At 31.9% G+C, this 20858-nt stretch overlaps 1 protein-coding gene across 14 annotated transcripts in view; it reads left to right on the plus strand.

The window, feature by feature from the left end:
* The window catches only part of LOC130897076 (neurobeachin), a 735983-nt gene that overhangs the window by 344864 nt on the left and 370261 nt on the right, over positions 1 to 20858 (plus strand). For all 14 annotated transcript variants that reach the window (XM_057805651.1, XM_057805655.1, XM_057805652.1 and 11 more), the window contains one exon: positions 9036 to 9136. In XM_057805651.1, coding sequence (XP_057661634.1) covers positions 9036 to 9136 — 101 coding nt within the window. The remainder of the gene's footprint in view (positions 1 to 9035; positions 9137 to 20858) is intronic.

A 20858-nucleotide genomic window follows, 5' to 3' on the forward strand; every position in this document is an offset into this window, starting at 1 on the left:
TTTTGGTTTTTGATCTGTGGAAATAACAATAAATCAATGACCGATCAATTCGATGTTTTGTTTGAACTGATGATTGGGTGGTCGGATTGTCGTGGTGGAGAATGATTCATCTTCGGCGATTGGTTTCCCAGATTTTTTCGAACACTTCTGGCAAACAAATGCTTGTCTACCATTCAGAATTGACCATTTTACGTTGCTCTAATGGAAAGGAGGCGACTTGTCTGGTTATTCCAAATAAAAACAGAATTGGATTTGGCTCGTCTTAAAAGACCCATACAGTCGATTGTTGTTTAGTTTCGGGTTCATATGCGTAGATTCATGATTCGATGTCTGTCACGATCTTCTAGACGTCTTTTGAAGCATCACGATTGAATTTTTTCAAAATTTCTTTGCACCAATCGACACGAGCTTTTTTGAGAGATTTTCAAATTATGCGGTATATAACGCGAAAAAATATTATTGACTACCAAATATTGTAGGCGAGTGGAACTAATGGCCAAGTATGCATCAATGTCACACGACGATATTGCAATATCAGTTTATATACAACATCGATGTTTTTAGCACAGTTGATTTTGGTCGACCTTCACGAAACTCATCGTGTTGCGAAGTGCGACTATGATTTAGTTCGGAAAAGCAGTAAAACACGTTGGCTCACCCTAAGTCGAAGAGAGTAGATCGGCACACTGCTATAGATTTAATCCACGTCAAAGTCATAGAAAATCATCGCACGAAAATGTTCCATATTTTTACTAAGGTGAATGTTTCACGTATCTGTAAACAACTCTATCACAACACGTTCTAAGTTCGTTCACCATTAAAACTGATTATTCTTGAAGATCCTGTTTTATATGTAGACACTTTCGAAAGTTCTATCTTTAACTTTCCTTTATGTTTTTGCTTCGTTTGTAGCAATGCTGCAATTATTTCATAGTTCATAGTAGTGATGGTTGGTTTGCACAGCAAATCCTATATAGTGACATTAAAAATAGTGATATCTATTTTATCCTCACCAAACGTTCAACCAAGTATCCGTAGCATAAATCTGAGGATTTTCGAGCACATTACGTTTCAAAATTCCCATTGAAAATTGTCTCTTTACTTATCACCCACCGTTTTCGTTAAGTTTAGAATATACTTTACAGAACTAAAAATATTCACAAAAGTTTGCAAAGAAGACTAGACAAATTGGTGCAACACAGCAACTTTGCTGTAATGCTATGTGGAATAGTTCCAAGGTCATAAAATATAACATGGACCAATAAGCTCCCGGTTGAGTAAACAAAAAACAAATTCCATTTTTAGAAATTGATTTTTGTTCAACTTTAAAATAGGCTTCTGTTTCAACTATGATATCCTTTTTTGGTATTTGTTTTCTTGGAGCAATTTTCACGGGTCTCCAAAGTGCAAGTAATCGTTGGGTGCTAGATGGTGGGTGCGGGAAACATTAGAAGTTTAATTAATTGAATTTCACAATCGATTCCATCGACTTGTGACACGATGTATCTTGGTGAAATAAATTATTCTCCTTGTGTTTCTTCTATCGGTCGAATTATGTACAGCGATACCCAATTGTCTCGTTTTAACTTGCTTCACACGATTTTACTGGTTCGATCCGCTCGGATGACTACTTGTTTGATTCTGGTCTTCAGTAGTTAAACCAGGCTTCATCTATGGTTACATATCGATGCAAAAAATCCCTTATATTTTTGCCGAAACAGCGATCTCAATCATTAATTTAATTGTTTTTGATTCATTTCAAGGAAGTGTAGCATCCATTTGAAAAAAAGTCATTGCATATCCGTGTACTCTTGTAAAATGATGTAAACATTTCAGTATGATGTCTTTTTATCTCCCATAGTTTTCCATCAAGATTTCCAGGACTATCTTTATATCAATTCTTCTTTAGGACGTCCTAGTGCGGGATCCCGCTGCAAAATTATGATTGAAGAATGTACACAATCAAAATCTGATTTGGAGGTATTTTTACAAGTAGGAGAATGTATTTTTCATAAGGTGCCAATTAAAAATTACCCGCGAATACTATTAATTAAAATCCAATTAATTGAATTTTATTAATACATTTCGTTTACATCTTATGGAAATTCAACCTATAGCACTTTAAAACAGTGTATTTGAAAGATTTGAAAAGTCACAGTTGCTGCTGACTGCTTAGCCGCAACCTCTACGCAGCCAGGTGTAAACAGGTATGATTTTGTAAAAACTTCTCGTTCATTATGTATATTAATTTCATTTACACCAAATTAAAGCTAATTTTTTTCTGTATTTAATTTTATAAAGGTGCTTGTAAAAAGAAAACCGCAAATTGAAGTTTTCTTAATTTAAAGATGCCAGGTATTGGAAATAAAGTGACAAAGAGTGAGTGCACGACGTTACTGGTTAGACAAGGACGCTAAATGCCAGCTGTACGCGTTTTTTGAGCTATTGCGCATGCCTCGATAAATAGGGTTAGGTTAGGTTAGACTATCCTGATCGTTCAGCACCATCGATACTTGTACGACCACGTTTAAACCCTGCAATCAGTCAATCATGGTTGATTTTCCTATAGAAGAATCGCCTTAATACTTTTCCAGCCAAGCCTTCGCCCCAACAGTATTTTTCTCGCTTCATAATCATTACTTATCTAATCACCAAAAGAAGTATTTTTGTGTGCTTAAAAACTGTTAAAAGGAATCAGCTGGAAATTTGACGGCTTACGTGCAAATCTGACAGCTAAATGAAGTAGAAAATGCCATGACGTGAACTTAACTTTTTATTATAGAAGGCGGCTTATTACAGTATTTCTTTTAAATAATTTCTAGGAAAGTTTATTTATCTATTTCTTGTGTTTCTTTTTGTTCTAGAACTTTGTAAAATTCTATTTTTGTTATAAAAAAAGTTTCTGTAGCCGAGTTAGTTAGTTTTAAACAAATAATCGTAGTTAAAAGATCGAATTAGTAAAACTAATCGCAGAAATTGTTGAGTGATATTAATAAGTAAATTATCAGTTAAATTAAGTGTATAGTGTGTAAAAATAAAGACAGTGTTTATTAATTCACCCTACGAATAGGCACACAAGAATCAACATTTTCGGTCAAAGTCAAAGTTTTGTGTCAAGTGTCAAATATGAAAACATGTCACAAATTATTTGTTTATTTTTGTTCTGTTAAAGATACAAAATACTTGATTAACTGAATATAAAATAGGAATACTATGGTAGTACTTATAATAAGCAATTATAAATTTATATATCAGATACGGAATGTTTATATGTATCTTTTTTAAACCATTACAATAATCCTATGTAACCTTAAATATATTTTTAAACGTAGATTTGAAAGAAAAATATTAATCACACAATTCTAATATCTCACTAAAATCGTATTGATAGTCCGTTTCAAAAGATTTTTGATATAACTTGCAATTATTATTTTGAAAACTATTTCACGACGGGATGTATTAAATCAAATTCTTTTTTCATCATCAAACTCTAGAATATTTCAAAATTATGTAATACTTCACACAAGAATAATTCAATTTTAATACAGATTTTCCGCAAAATTAAATTTTCTTCTACATTTTAGGCACGGCGAGGCTTGCCTTCCGCGTCGTAGTTTAATTCTCGTAAACGACATTCGTCGCCACAGGCATGAACATTACGAGAGATTTAATGTATTAATCTTTTTAATGACAAATTTATATTTCTAAAAAAAAATAATGCATTACATAAACATCAAATGCTCATATCCTTCTAAGATTATGGGAATTATAATGAAATAAAGGGTAATGTACTTTTGTTATAACGATACGAGAGTTGCTGCTTAAGTTTTGAAATAGACAAATAAAAATAAATATTTATATTTGGATATAACTTTATCATATGTTGTGATTTCAACACATCAACCACCGCTTCAGGTGTATACAAACATTGACTTGCAATTTATTTTTGATCAGCCGTAAGAAATCATTAGTTCACAAACAAGGACTATGAGTCGGATAACTCATCAATGTTGGATGTTTTGTATATCCAAAAACGTTTTTGTTTGATTGATGAGTGAGAGCTCCCTTTGCCATGGTGCTTCGAGCGCGAACAACTTTTGTTGGATTCGGCTCGTCTTGAAAGATTCATACGGTCGACTGTTATTTAGTTTTGGGTTCATATGCATAGATTCATGATTCGTCGCCTATCACAATATTATAGATATCTTTTGAAGCGACACGATTGGATATTTTCAGTATTACTTTGCATCAATCGACACGATCTTTTTTGTGGGCGATTTTCAAGTTATGCAGTATCCAACGCGAACAAATATTTTTGACCGCTAAATGTTCATACAATATTGAATGTTTGCGAGTGGAACTTATGCCCAAGTATGTCTTAATTTCACGATATGTCTCATGAGGTTCTTGCAATATTAGTTTACGCACATCATCAATGTTTTATTGCACAACAGCCGGTTATGGACGAACATTATGAAATTTTGTAGCCAAGTGCGACCACGATTGAATTGTGAATAGTTTTTAAACACAATCAACCCTTATTATATTATATTTAGTTATAGATAATAACTGCCCAAACTCTAGTTAAGGGTGTGACTGCAAATGAAACATATATACATCTTTCATGATTTACGTTTTGCCAGCAAAATAAATTGAATATTAAGATATATGTATATTTTAATTCATATAACTAAATTGATTTGGCGCTTGAGAACTTAGATAAATCTGCCACAGAAGACAATTCTATAACAAGAAAATGAAGGTCGATAAATTAATCCTTCTCAGTGTAATACTAATGATGTCATTGAATATAAAAGTATTAATAATATTAATAGGCACTATCTTAATTGAAAAAATACTACCAGAAAACAAAGAACTTGATAGTGAATTTCGAATTTCTAATGAGATCAGAACTAAAATGTCGATTAAAAGACCATTTTGATGCTTGTGGAAATAGATTAACTCTAACAAAGTCCATGGCTTTCCAAACTGGAAAGAAGAAGCAAGGGAATGAGAGTGTTCTGAATGTCAACGCAAAATAGAACGAAAGACTCAAAGTGGTTGGACACCTATTGAAAATTCCGAGTAATCGATGACCTAAAACAGTACTCAAAAGGAAAGTCCCCAACGTCCCTGAAACGAGTGCTTTCTATGCACTATTGAAATTCGGACAAAATTCGTAAATGCGAGATTTAAGTTGATTTATACATAAATTTTTCCCTATCCATTTTCTTCAGTGAATTTCATTCAACTACTTTACATGTACCACAAAAAAGCAATAGTTGTTAATTTACATTTAATTTGATTTACTATCTACAACTTAAAATTAGAGTCAATTCCAATAGAACGTCCCAATAAATTACAACTTAACTTTTCTAGTGTAATTCCACTCCTTTCTAACAGAAGTGACTTGTACTTTTCTCATTTTTTGTCATTTAGAGGGTCATAAGCTTACATATTATAATTTGAAAAGAATATAAAAAAGGAAGGAAAATACAAATATTGAATATAATGAAATTCTCTAAATGGTCTTCGTTCAAGCAAACAAATTGCTGACTCCGTGAAATATTTTGAAATTGCTTCAAAATACAAACAATCCAGGAAAACTGATGGGAGTTCGGGTAAATATGATTTTGTGAAAATATATTGTTTAGGGGTAAATTTACGCTTTCGGTAAATTATAGACCTAATAGAAAAATAAACCTAACCTAACCTAAACACTCATGTACGGTACTTGGAATACTTATTAAAAATAAAATGTTTATAGACTTAACTTTGAGAGAGGAAAAAACTTTAACGAACAGCATTAATATTTGAGGGTGGTTCAAATACTGCAATTTTGCTATAAAAAATTTTATTGTCAAGTAACAAAACTGAAATTTTTTACAGCTTTTCTAGATAGTCTCCGTCCCACTCTACACTCTTTTGCCACCTCTCCTAAAGCTTTCGGATGCCTTTTTCGTTAAAAATTTCTCGGCTTGTCATGTAACCATTCTTGCACGAAGGACTCTACCTACGCATTGCTTTCGAATCGCAATCGGCCAAGTGCATCTTTCAGGGGACTGAATAAATAATAATCGCATGGCGACAAATTGGGACTATAAGGAGGGTATTCCAGTATTTCTTAACTCGAATTGTTCAACGTTTCCATCTTAAGCCGAACTGTATGTGGTCTGGCGTTGTCTTACAGTAATATCGCACTCCGGATGGGAATATCGCGTCGTTTTGATCTGTATACAGGTCTCACCGTGTTTTATAAGATAATATTGCACGGTTACAGTTTATTATTCAGTGTAAAAATCAACCGCATTCTCATGTCCCAAAACATGGTACTTAACAATGTAACCTTCGCTTTAACTGGCGCGCATTCATCTTTTTTCCTCTACTCCATAGACGCACATTTACTCTCCGGATTATAGTGGTGTACACAAGTCTTATCTTGTCTGAATATTCGGTTCAATAATTTTTTCCTTTCTTTTCTTACCGCTGCAGGAGACCTGTGCAAACATCCCAGCATGTGAATTTCTGCTCAAAATTCAAAAGACTGGCTGAAATTTTGCGGTAACCGAGCTTTTCATGAAATATTTGCTCAATATTACGCTGATGCCCAATTCTTCAGCCGTATCATGTACAGTACTTCGTCGCTTTTCCAAAATGAGTTTTTCTACAGCGCTGACGTTCTCATCAGTAACACTTTCCCTTGGCGTTTTCGGAAAGCGGAACAAATTATCCAAGTTTTGTGTCGAAATATCTTCTTTAATCTACTTCATTCTCAAGCCATTGTCGCAAAAAGATTCAACTTTATCGAGATTTAAAACGTGTCATGCTTTCTTACAAATAATGGTACTTGAACATTTCCGACTTACTCTACATCCTACGAACACAATTTCATAAACAGGTGATACCGACAAATGGTTTAATTAAGAAGTTAACATATTGCTAGAAAATATTATCAGTAACGCGCGTTGTTATTAAAATTGTGACCTCAATTTTGCTTCAAAAACCTTGAAACATAGATATTTATTAATTGCCGGTTTCTATTTTATTATTAAGGGCTCCTAATAACTCTTAGCCGCTTAGTCCAGTGGTGCCACTTAAGTTTTAGTATCATGTCACTTAGACTTAGCGTTACTTAGACTAGTTGAAGTTGTATCAATATTACTTCAATTAAGAGAGGCATATCTTGGGAAACATTCTATTGAAAAATCAATCAACCATATACACATAAGACTGGTCGTAGTATTGCCTTGACAGAAAATAAGGTATTTGTTATTATTCGTACGTGGAAATAGCACATAAGCAACAACTGCCAAAAAGGTCTCTAAGTCTTTTATCCATAGTTTACCATGAGAAATTAATACTTACTTTGAACAGTTCTCTTATTCTTGAAAACGTGACTCCCTATACTATACACAATTACGACGAAGTTAATTTTATAGTTTAACCGGGGTGCACCAAAATTATTATCAGAAAGCAATCGAAACATTTGCGTGGAAAATTGCTACATACGTCGACTAAAAGTCTGATAATTTCTGAAGGGACTCGGACGGAGGATGTACCCACTAATACAAAATATAATAGAATTCGTTTTTGATGGTTCGATAGCAATCCATTTAAAGTCTGATTGTTTGAAATTCAACTTTCGCTATTCAACTTCTTACCTTCTAATCGACAAGTTTCGATAGGATATAACTTGGCTGTATTTCCTTGGAGTTTTGCAGTTTGGAAGAAAACAATATTTATTTTTCTACTTCATAACAGCTTGCGCTTAAGTCAATCTTTAGACCAACAAATGGCTGCAAATTCTGAACGACTGTAAGAAAAATAATTGTAAAGTTATTTGAAGATTTATACTTCCCAGCCTGTTGTGATGTCCGGAGAATTTGAATAGTGGAAACACTATAAATCGAAACAACTTTCCAAAGTAGAAGATATTGAAGACTCAACACAAGCAGAACTGTTCCAAGATGCGAGATTTACATGAAAGAAACGTCTAGTTTAGAACGATAAAAGAAATTCTCAGTGTACCCTGGCGAAAGTAATTGTCAAAAGGAATATAAATCTTGCAAAACCCAAGTTGCAGGTATCAATACCTTTTCTAAAATTCCCTCGCGTATCGCAATATATTTGAATTTACCTATTCCAAAAAACTACACTGGGCATACATTTTGATGCTCTTCGGCGTCTCTATTAACGGATTCCGGTGGTGGTATAATTCAACTAAAGAAGCACGGTGGGTGGAAATCCAACACAGTTGCGGAGTGTTTCAATTTCAACAACTAGTTCGACTTCAAGCAACATTGTAAATGTTCACGATCCTACTAATAATCCAATAAGTACTAATACAATTATAGACAATGTTATTCCTTTGAACTCGTTAAATGTTGCCAATTCAAGTACCAATAGTAATGTAACTTCTTCACTTCAAATTAATAATGCTCACAGTTGTACATTTGATATTACTATTACAAAATACAAATTGATAAAAGTTTTGTTGAATTTTTTTAAGTCTACGGACGTAGAAAAATTTTTGTATGAAACTTGTGAGTAAACTTTTTTTCGCTCGTTGGAATTGCCGCACTTCGACTCGTGCGGTCAAACCGTCCTACTTGTGAAAAAAAGTATTATTTTACTCACTTATTGCATAACTAACTAATTACTTAAATAAATATTTCATACTCAATTTATAATAAAGTATTTTTTTTTCATTTTAAGTGTCTTAAGTCTTAATATAACTTCTTTAGCAGTGTTATTTCCAATTAAGACGTTGGAAGGTACACATGTCAAATCCCGTTTTGATACTGTTCAAACAACAAAATCACAAAAAGAATGTAATAAAAATGCAGTAAATGCAGTAAAACGATCATTCTATTACAATTCATCGCTGCGGTTGATTTGTTAGATTAGATTTCAGTGGGCTATTGATATTCCCGTGAATTTCCCGATACCGGAGATATCAAATGGTATTTACGCTCACTCTCGTATTTATCTCTAGATTTTTAAAAAAGCTTTTCTGATGAAACACTTTTTTGCAGATTTGCTCATCGAAATGCTGGGCGTCCTCGCGAGCTACAGCATAACAGTAAAAGAGCTGAAATTGTTATTCGGTGCCATGAAAGCCGTTACCGGAAAATGGGTAAGTGCATTTTAGATCCCCAAAAAGAGATTCACCGCAAGCTTGTTTGCGTACGGGATAAAATTCTTTAAGAGGACATATTCACATTCCGAAATTTATGTAGAGCTGCTATTATTCAGACTCTTTTGTGAGTCGAATTGTTTATACATTACATACTGTAAAATTTTTTTCGGATTTTTATTAGAAAATATTTAGTACGAAAACGTTTGAGCTTAGAATAGATCACAGGCGAATAAAGAAACAAATTTTTGCAATTTTTCACAAACAAATAATTATTACAATGAAGTAGGCTTTTGTGAAACGTTTTTTATTTAAATTACAGAATTTCTCCTAACAATTCTATAAACCATCTTTCATTGGAAATTATAGTAGGTATTTTTGTCGACACGCATTTCATTTCTTTATGTTTGTAATTAAAAAGGGATTGCTTTTGTACGCTCCAATGGCGCGAGTACGCCAAAACCTTTTCCTTTTTATTAGCTTAATATCAATCCATTGGACTTTTGTAGCCGTTTTATTAGATGATTTATTCTTTTTTCTTGGCCCTTTTTTTACTGACATTTCGCATCAGTCTTTCCAGTAAGGATATATATGATTTCGAACATTTTAATACTACAAATATTCAATTCTTTCTCGAATGTGTAAAGGGAACTCCACTTCTCAAAGAATACGAAAAATTTTTGCACACCTATGTAATCTTGAAATTATCTACGGCTATTTCCATGATTCGATTTATTCTTATTCTAAGTAGTTTCGTAAATAATTCAATATATAGAAAATACTTTTTGCTTCTCCGTTATAAGAAAAAACATCTCGATAAAACCGAAAAAAAAAAATATAAAAAACAGTAACTGACGCTGTGCATGTGGGTCATTTATAGCATTCTGAATGGTATTTATTAGATGTTGAAGCTGGTAGACAAGGGATAAAGTTACACTAGTCACTACTCACTGATGATGGCAAAGAAGTCAAAAACATGTATACTGTTATTGGTAATAATTTATTGTACAATAAATTCAAAATATCGTTTAATTTTCCTTTACGATATGTGATCAACAAATATAAGGATATATTGTAAACCTCTTAGCCTACTATAGAACCAAACAAAATTTCAATGTTAAAATATTTTATTACTCGACATATTCTCCTCTTAATTGGATACATTTATTACAGCGAACCTGCAACGTCTCTAGACCTTTCAAAAAAAATGTTTCTTCTTGCTCTGTAAACCAGACCTCCACAGCTTTTATTACCTCCTCGAAGGAAGAAAATTTACGGCCTTTTAAACTTTTTTTCAGTTGAGGAAAGAGATGATAGTCGGACGGAGCCAAATCTGGTGAACAAGGGGGGTGTTCTAGTAATTTGGTTAGCTTTCCTCGTCTTTTCTCTTTAATTTTTGCTCGTAGAGTGGTCAGTAATGTCGAATAGTAATCTCCAGTTATTGTTCTATCCTTATCCAAAAAATCAATCATGATTACTCCATGGCAATCCCAAAAAACTGAAGCAAGAACTGTTCCAGCATATTTTTGGACACGAAACTTCTTAGGTCTTGGAGAATCAGAGTGTCGCCATTCCATCGATTGTTGCTTTGTTTCTGGATCGTAGAAATGTACCCAAGTCTCATACATAGTAAAAATTCGGTTTAAGAAGTCTACATCGTTTTCAAATCGAGCACAGATCGAACGCGATGCTTCTACCCTTGCATGCTTTTGTCAAACATTTGGGGATTCATTTTACAGCAATTTTTCTCATGTCCAAATTAACGTGAAGTGAGTGCTGAACGCGTTCGTATGAAATATTCAGTGTTTCAGATATCCGTTTTAGCCAAATTCGACGGTCTCATAAAATCATGTCATGAATTGCATCATCTTCAATGGAAAATTTACCTCTTTTGAAGCTTGCTGTCCAATTTTTCACGGTCGCATACGAAGGACATTGATCACCAAGGTTAGTCAGCATATCTTCATAAATCTGCTTACCTCTTAACACTTTTAAATACAGGTACTTGATGATGGCTCGATACTCCAATTTTTCTATTTTCACAATTTCGGTGAACATCTTCTTTCTTTTAATTTAATGCGTAACTCTGATTCACTTTTTTCACGTCAAACTTTACACTGACACTTCTAATAAGTTTTGTTCGTTGCTATGGTAACGCAATATTTTGTTTATGCATGGAACTGGTCTAGGCTAACTAGATATCAATACATTCCTCGTACTATGATATATTTAATTAAATACGGGCGGATGTGATCAAACAAGAAGCTTTTAGTGGCCAAACACTCGCGAATCAAAAGCGACCTGTTATTCGGCACGTTATCACGCTTCATGCAGATAATTTGCCTAAAAATCTCAATTACTTCGAAGACACGTGATAGGTTAAAAATTCGATTTATTCCAATTATTCAAATAGAAAAAAATATATTCTGTAAATTGGAAAGATATTTACCAGATTTGGCGAGAATCAATCTCTCGAAGGTTCAAAGACTGTGCATATGTACAACCAGGACTATATGAACATGTCTAACGATTGCACTTGAAGGGATTCTAAATCTTCCATCTCTCCATATATTATTGGAAAGTGTTGTGAAAAAAACCTCACTTAGAATGTTCAAGGAAGGAGTCATCAGGGATAAACCAAAACCTTCCTCAAAAATAATACAGACCTGCTAATGTAGGGGCTGATAAACCCCCGTAGAACCTGAACTTTTCTATGGAATCCACTATAGACAATAGAGAAAACACTAAAGATGAATAGGAAAAAGTCTGTTTCTTGAAAAATATACGGAAGTTGAGACAGCTTGGAAACTATACCAAAAAATCTATTGAATTTGGCATACGTGAAAATGCTAGGTTGGGCAGAGAATGCAGCGTGCAATTTCTGCTACAAAACCTCTATACACATTATCTTGGAGTGGGAGAGACTACGGAAGCGTTACAACTGGGAGCTTATGAAACAGATCAAGATATTTGAAAGCTAGAGTAATCCCATATTCTCAACGTTTTGAAAGGAGTGGGTTCAATAGATCAGTTTAAAACACTGAGAATCTCCAGGTGACTATAGCCTAGAAATTGGATCAATCAGTCGTGGTAGTAGCAGTATGATGAGTGTAAAGTCTGTGCTAGTTTTCAAATTTTTCTAGAAGCTCAATATTTGTAGCTCCATTTTCAATAGTATCTCATAATATTAGTGAAATAAGCATTTTGCAGTACTTTTCAAATCAAAAAATGTTACTTAATATTAGTAGATATAAAAAAAATTCTTAGCTTTTCACGTTTGAAGTCCACTGAAAACGAGATAATAGATCAAGCCTTCTTATTGAAAACGAAGAATAACTTCTAGATTTGTTTTCATTCGTATATCTAGACCTTGGCTTCAGTTTGAATCATTTCATACGCTCTAAATTATGATATGAAATTTTATCTCTAATATTGAGGGCTTGAAAATAGACAATTCACGTGTCTTGTGGAAAATATCGGCGCTGCTGACCTGTGATTGATGGACTCTACTATTCACAGAGCAGACACAAGTTCAATGATGGAAAAACTATCAAAGTATGAAAGTTGAAATAGATTACTGTTAAATGGAACAGCAGACTGATTATAGTAGGTCATTACTGAAACACTTTTTGTCGTCGACGCCAACACAAAAAGTGGCCCGTGGAAACACCTTAAATATTAGCATCAACTTATCAATTCTTACTGCTCATTTTCAGAAAACACATGAGACTAAACAACGTTGAAGTGTACAAGAACATCCCTTCTATACTATTTTATTTATTCTGTAAAAAATTGTTTTCAGGAATTATTTTCTTACTGACATCTTAATCCTAAACGGAAAAATTTGTTTTCAAACTTCGGTTTTAGAATGTTTTCAACTGAAAGAGTGCTTGAAGTGGTTCGTTTAGAAATTCGAAAATTGAAATTCAACAACAGGGAAACTTATTAAACAACAGTTCAAGCAACTGTCAGAATTGTACAGAACGATTTTCTTAAAATCATTGAAGATAATCGAATAACTTTCGAATTTTCATTCGTGCCTTTACCCGAGTTTTACGAAGAAATTTTATCTGTGCGAGATTTTCCATTTATTATTCGAATATAAGTCATGAACAAATCATTGAAAAATCGAAATATGTACGATGAGTAGTTTGGAGATATAAGAATAGGCTTTTATGGGTATCAACGTTTTTTCCATGTACTCTTTGAATTGAATTAATTTTCACTCTCTACTCTAACTGAATATTCACCCCAAAAGCATACATATTATGAATTACACTGCAAACTGGAGAAGGGAAATTTAAAGAATTTTGTTGATTTTATACATGAAATAAAGCTTGCAACTTCGAATATTGTGATTTTAGATATTTTTTCATTGTATTCCTAATAAAAATACTCAAATGTAAAGTTGTATACCAAAAATAATAATCAATAATCTCACGATTGCGCACATCACTTTTCAGATGAAATAAAATAGAAAAGATACGAACTTTTTTATTATATTATCATTTGTTATTTCCTATACAAACACGACAGGAATTTTCTACTATTACATCATAATTTAGTTCAGAACACTCCATACGTCTGCAATGTCTGCTTTAAAGAATTTTTTCTAAACGAAGACAGATTATCCATAAACACATCCGAGTTTATATCCTTGAGATAGTCGTCCGTTTCGTACAACTTAAGCGCATTTAAATCTCCTTTTAAAAAACTGTACCACTTTCTATATAGATAATAATGTGACTTCCTTCACGCTAAGATGCTTTTAAGCCAGTTGAAAATCCCTCATCAAAAGACTTTCGTGAACCCTTAGTATTCAAATCTTGCCAAACGTGTATATATTGAAAAAAAAACTTAATTTTAAAACAGAACATTTAGAAGCATAAATATATCATATATATGTAATGAGATTTATGAAATGGCTGTTGCATATATTAAATCTAGAATTTAGGTTGTAAAAATAGAGTTTAAGTTGGTGTTAAAATTCACAAAGATCATAGACTATGAATTAGTTAAGATAATAAATTGTGTATCTAAGAAATATTTAGAATATGGACAAATTAAGAGATTGTATAGATGAACTATTGGAATAGACTGTTATTCAAAAATACTTATATTTACATAAAAAAGTTCATGATTGTAAATCTCGATGGTTTTCATAAGAAAATTACAAGAGAGTAATTAACAGGAACGTATAAATACGAGAAGAAACGAAAAAAAAAACTCTCTTAGTGTACGTTCCCTTGGCGACGCTCAAGCGGTGAGCGTCAAGCGATGCCGTTTTTGCGATGTTATCGCGCGCGTTGTTCTGTTAAAATTGGTTAAGCATCGTTTTAGCTATTTTCTAGCTTTCGAACCAAAAGGACGTGATGAATTTGGTATCCAAACGATTATTACTTAAAGAAAGTACACGACTAAGATTTCCGGAAATCTTAATTAAATATTGTAATTAAAATTTTATTATTGTTATACATTTATACATATTTCTTACATATATATATATATATATATATATATATATATATATATATATATATATATATATATGTAAAAAATATGTATATATATTTATATATATATATATATATATATATATATATTTATATATATATTGTAAAGAAGTCTTTGCCAGCTATATAATGAGTAGTTTTTTATTGGGAACGTGGCAAGGAAACACCAAAATGGACTAAGTTCTACATATTTTCCGAGCTTTCGAATACTTATGTATTCATCGTCTGGGACTGAAATTATGGTCACATCATCACAATATAAGAAATATGTATAAATGTATAACAATTATAAAATTCTACTTACAATAATTAATTAAAATTTCTGGTGATTTCGTTGTGAAGCTTGTAAAAATTTTTAAACTCATAGAATTCAAAATTCAATATTCAAATTGACGTTGATAGAAATATTGATTAATTGAAATATTGATTCTGGTTACTATAGGAATTTTCATTAATCTTTGATTGGTTAGATTTTGAATGACGTTGAATTTTTATAGTTTAGATAAGGATAAGTTTTAGTGAATAGTGAATGATGTTTAATATTGATCGGTAAATTTATGGATAACATTAAATTTCAATAGGTTAGGTCGTTATGAATGTAGTTGAATATTCATTGGCTAGAATATAAATGAAAATAAATTTTATAGGTTAGGTCGTTATAAGTGAAGTTGAAATTTATAAGTTAGGTGAGGTTAGTTGGTTGTTAATGACGTTGAATTTTCGTAGAATTTGTTTTTCAAAAATCTAAAAGATATGCATAAATTACATTATTTAAATCAGTTTTCTTATTAATGCATTGATCATTTTGGGCAATATATGTTGTTTCTAAAAATAAACGTTTTTTGTAGTTTTTTTCAGTTGTTTACCACAAATTCATAAACCTACTCTATCAGCTAGACCTATTGTAGCATCAATTAACACTCCCTTCGAACCCCTTACAAATTGGTTAACTGAAATTTTGACTAAATCTTATGATTATCACAATTATTATTTTATAAAAGACTCGTTTAAAATCAAAGAAACTTTTAATACTATGATATTACCACCGAATTATGTATTGTTAGGATGTTGATTGGATGTAATATCCCTATTTAGTAATGTACACTTAAATATGGAGGAGAGGTAAGGAAAACCATCTCATATGGTGGCTTAACATAAAAACTGTTCGATTGTAGACGGTAAACTATAATTCAAAATTTGACCAGATTGGAATTTAGTATTTCAAATGTCTAGAGTACTTAAATAACATAATCTAAACTATTCACGTAGTCCAAAATAATTTTGTAAACCTAACCTAGAAAAATTACTTTGAGATAACGCTGAATGTTAATTAATTATTGTGAATTTTTAAGAATTTTAGCAAGTAATTATGAATTGTCAATTATCGATTTACACTCATGCTATAGTAGCGCCTCCCTAACGTAAAGGATTTGATGGCCACTTTCTGTAGCACAGAGATGGTTCTCCTTACCTCTACCTTCCATACACTTAAGTTTATGCCTTACAGCTCTATAACATAAATGAAGCGATAAAAGTAAAAATTGCAAACTTAATAGAGAAACTCTATTAGAATTAATAACATTCATTTTTAACAATACATATTTCTCTTATAATAATAAAAATTACCAACAAATTTTTAGAACACCAATGGGGTCTTCAATATCCCCTATATTAGCAGATTATGTAATGGATTATATCTTGGACTTTGTAATATCTGTTTTACCCTTCAAATTATTCTTCATTAAAAAGTATGTAGATGATATAATTTTATCCCTTTCATATAATGAAATTGATAATTTATTATTTTACTTCAATAGTTTCGATCTCTATATACAATTTACTATTGAAAAAGGGAATACTGGAAAATCGTTACCTTTTCTTGATATTGTATTTATAAAAAACGAAAATAATAAAATTTCAATTTACTGGTATAGGAAACCAATAAGTTCTGTACCACTAAAATTAATTTAATCAAACAGATGAAAAATAGTTCTCAACATTTCTGATCTAATTTTTCATAAAAAAAAACATTAAAATACTTTTCAATTTTTTTTTGAAAACTTATATCCTCCATACCTTTTGAAACGAATTTTGTATAATTCATTTGACATTGACACGAACATTGAATAATCATTTTTAAACGTCATTTCTAACATTTCTTTTCCATATATTTATACACCTTTACCATATATAAAATCAGTTACTCTTAAACTATGTGGAATCTTTAAACAACACAATATTAAAATAGCATACAGTCAAACACTTAATTTTATATCTATTTTTACTAAAGTAAAAGATAAATCACCAACCAATAAATTGCCTGACATAGTATATGAAATACCTTGTTTAAATAGTGACAAAAAGTACATTAATCAGTCGAAAAGGTCACTGATCAGTCGGATAACTTCTCACAAGAGTGATAGCAAATTATATCCCAATAGGTTCATTAGCGACTCATGTCTATCATGAAGGACACAATATGAATTTTGAATCTACCAAAGTTTCGGCAACTAAAGAAAACTACAAAAAACCTTTATTTTTGGAAACAACATATATTGCACAAAATGATCAATGCACTAATAAGAAAACTGATTTAAATAACCTTAGTGTAATTTATGCACATCTTTTAGATTTTGAATTCTATGAAAATTCAACGCCATTAACAACCAACTAACCTCACCTAGCCTATAAATTTCAACTTCACTTATAACTACCTAACCTATGAAATTTATTGTAATTTATATTCTAGCCAAATAATATTAAACTACATTCATAACGATCTAACCTATTGAAATTTAATATTATCCAAAAAATTTACCAATCAATTTTACTTAAATTAGTTAGGCCTTTTTTATCATTTATAGCTTTTACGTTTTTATGAATGTGAACCATTTATAAAATTCTCTTTTCCGTGTATTACATCCCGTTTCAAGAATTTTTGAATCTTTATAATTGAATTTATGTTTTTTTGATGTTTCATGGTTCGTTAATGCAGTTCTGTTTTTTTTATCATATTGATGACCTTTTAGTTTTTTCTCTAAATATTGAGATGTCTGCCCTATATTTAGAAAATACACTAGAAGGTAAATACAATTTCATTATTATATGCTGTGGCTGAATTAATAACTACCAAGTGTACTAACTCTAATATATTTCCGAGCTTTAGAATACTCATGCATTCATCGTTTGGGCTGAATTTATGGTCAAATACAATTTAAAAATATCCATATAAGTATATCAATAATAAAAATTGATTAGTTGTAAATTGCGGCATTGTAAATTTTGTAATATGTTGTAAAAAAATTAAATTCATCAACTTCAAAATACAATATTCAAAATGACACTTGATAGAAATATTAAGCGTAAAAATTTTGGGTAGATCATAAAACACGTTTTTTTTTTTATTTTTTTATAGGTTAGGTCGTTTGAATGGAGCTGAATATTTATCGATTCGATTATGAATGACATTAAATTTTTATAGGTTAGTTCGTTTTTTTTTATAAAATTTGTTTTTTCAAAATCTTAAAAACCGACCGCCGATATCTACTTGTGAGCGCGCAGTCACTTTGATAAAAGCCGCCGCTGAGATTAGATGCTATAGTTGTAAACAAGCGACTTTCGGCTATATAACTTCAAAACAAGTCGAGATTGTTTACATCGCATTTTTTGTATTTCTATTTTTATTTCGGCTTTTTATTTATCAAAGGCGCCGACTCGAGTATTTTTAAGAATATTCGAGATCGAGGCTAGGACTATAAAAGCGACGACCGCGCTTCGACACTCAAGTCAGTCGACCATTAGCGTTCGGAGCGATAAGTACCTATTTGCTAGAAACGAAGTTTTTTTTGTTCTACTGCTATATTCTGATTGTATCAGTTTTGTACATATCTTCTTTGGAATAAACTCTTCTACTCAGTAACGATCGTGCGTTAATTTGACCCCATCACCCTGACAAGTAATCATTAATAAAGAAGAATGGAACGTTGGCTTAAAGGCGTTAAACGTGTTGCAACAACATCTTCTAACGAAGCCGAATGTTCAAAAGCAGTACGCGCGGAGTGTACAGCAATTATCGATGATAATGATGCAACGACGTCAAGTTCCACGGTTTCAAAGGCGAAAAAAAGGAAGTATGATGAATCATTTATCAGTTTCGGATTTGTTGATTCCAACGGCTCACCTCTCTGCATGTTATGTAGTAAACTGCTTTCTAATAGTTCCATGGCACCTGCCAAGTTGCGCCGACATTTAGAAACTGTACACCCCGAGTCTAAAGACAAGAAAAAAGAATTTTTTGTACGTAAAAAAAACAGTTATTGGAAAGTCAAAAAACTATGATGCAAGTAACCCAAACTATCAATGAAAAAGTCACAAAGGCATCATCAAATGTTTCTTTCAGATACTTCTTTTAATTTGAAAGACCGTTTGTATGATAAAACAGACAACAGTGTTCCAGGCCTGTAACAAAATAACTGCCTTTAAAAGAAAATTAGATTTTTGGATTATTTGCGTTAGTAAGAGAGAAATAGAAAGCTTTACGTTACTCAATGAGTGTGTTAGCGATAACGACTCAGAAATGTTTCAAGATGATGTATTTGAAGAAATGGTCCAATATCTCACTTCGATGCGCGCATCTTTTGAGAAGTATTTTCCCGAAGAACAGAATACAAAATTGAAACTGAATTCATGGATTCATAATCCTTTTTTACCCACCTTGCAAAAGCCCGAAAGTATGTCAAATGAGATATATGAATCTTTTTTAGAAATGTCATCAGACACAAGTATGGAGTCATTGTTCAAAACGATATCTCTTAACGATTATTGGTGCAGAATCCGTGATGAATACCCAATGCTTGCCAAAATGGCTCTGAATATTCTTCTTCCATTTCCAACAACATATTTGTGCGAAACAGGATTCTCAACCTATGCAGCCACGAAAACAAAATACCGGAATAGACTGGACGCCGGACCTGATATGAGACTTCAACTGTCTTCTATCAAACCTGATATCAACCAATTAATGAAAAATAAAAAACAGTTTCATACCTCCCATTAGTTATTTTTTTTTCTTTTTTAATATCTTCTATTTCTATTATTATACTTGTTATGTAAGTAAGTAATAAGTATATGTTACATTCTACGTTTATTATGCTTATTAATAAAGAATATACTTTTAGAGACTATTGTTTTATTGTAGGGTTCCGTCAAGTATTTCGCTTTCCAAAAGGGTTCCGTCACTAAAAAAGTTTGAGAACCGCTGGTCTAAAACATCTAGACACGGTGGATAAAGCACGTCTGGAGTTATTTAATCAAACTTACAAAGCGGACAGAAATTATTGATGATATGATGATATTTTCTATGCATCGAACTCATTACCATGATCGTCTAAAATGCACCAACATTTACTGCGGAGCTTGAACATCGCTAATTTTTGGCTTATTGCAAATTTGCAACAGACAATTGAACTGCCACTGACTAACTGATACATTTATAACCAGTTTGTATGGTTCCAAAGAGAGTAATTGCCTCAATTTATATTTATTATAGTACAAAAGATATTAGCGTTCAATTACAAAAGATAATATATTTATTACCCTCTTTTATTTCCGCTATATCATTGGTACGAAAAATTCTATTGCATTTTCAACATATCACTAATAAAATATCAGCTTCCAAGATAAACTCCAATAAACATTAGTGTTTATTTTAAACATACTAAATAAATGACCGAGGATTATTTACATTTCATTTAAAACATTCATAAGTTACTGTACGATAGAGGTAACAAAATTATAGCACGCATATGCATATTTAATTCGTTCTGCCAAGTAATTAGAATCTTCATTTTGTTCTATTAATTATCACAATACAGGGTGAGTAGGGAAGAGCGCACCAAACTCTAGGAGTGTAACACCATAACATACTACAAAATTAAGTTTAATTAAATAATAAAAAATTCATTGCTTCTGCGGCATGGTGGAGGTTCTCTACCACTCTGCTAATGTTATACCGATGAATGTCGGTTTCCAAATGACTACTGAAAACGCGGTCAGAGCTAATCCTCACAGTATGGCACTTGATTAGGCCTTCTATAACAGTCTCTCAAAATATTTAGAGTTCTAAAATCGAAAAAGCTCTCCCAGTCCTTTTGGTTGGCGTACTAATATTCTTGACTGTTAAATATAGGTACACAAGGCACAATTACTCA

Source organism: Diorhabda carinulata, chromosome 8 (genome assembly GCF_026250575.1).
Source record: "Diorhabda carinulata isolate Delta chromosome 8, icDioCari1.1, whole genome shotgun sequence".
In the NCBI taxonomy this organism is placed as follows: Eukaryota; Metazoa; Arthropoda; class Insecta; order Coleoptera; family Chrysomelidae; genus Diorhabda; species Diorhabda carinulata.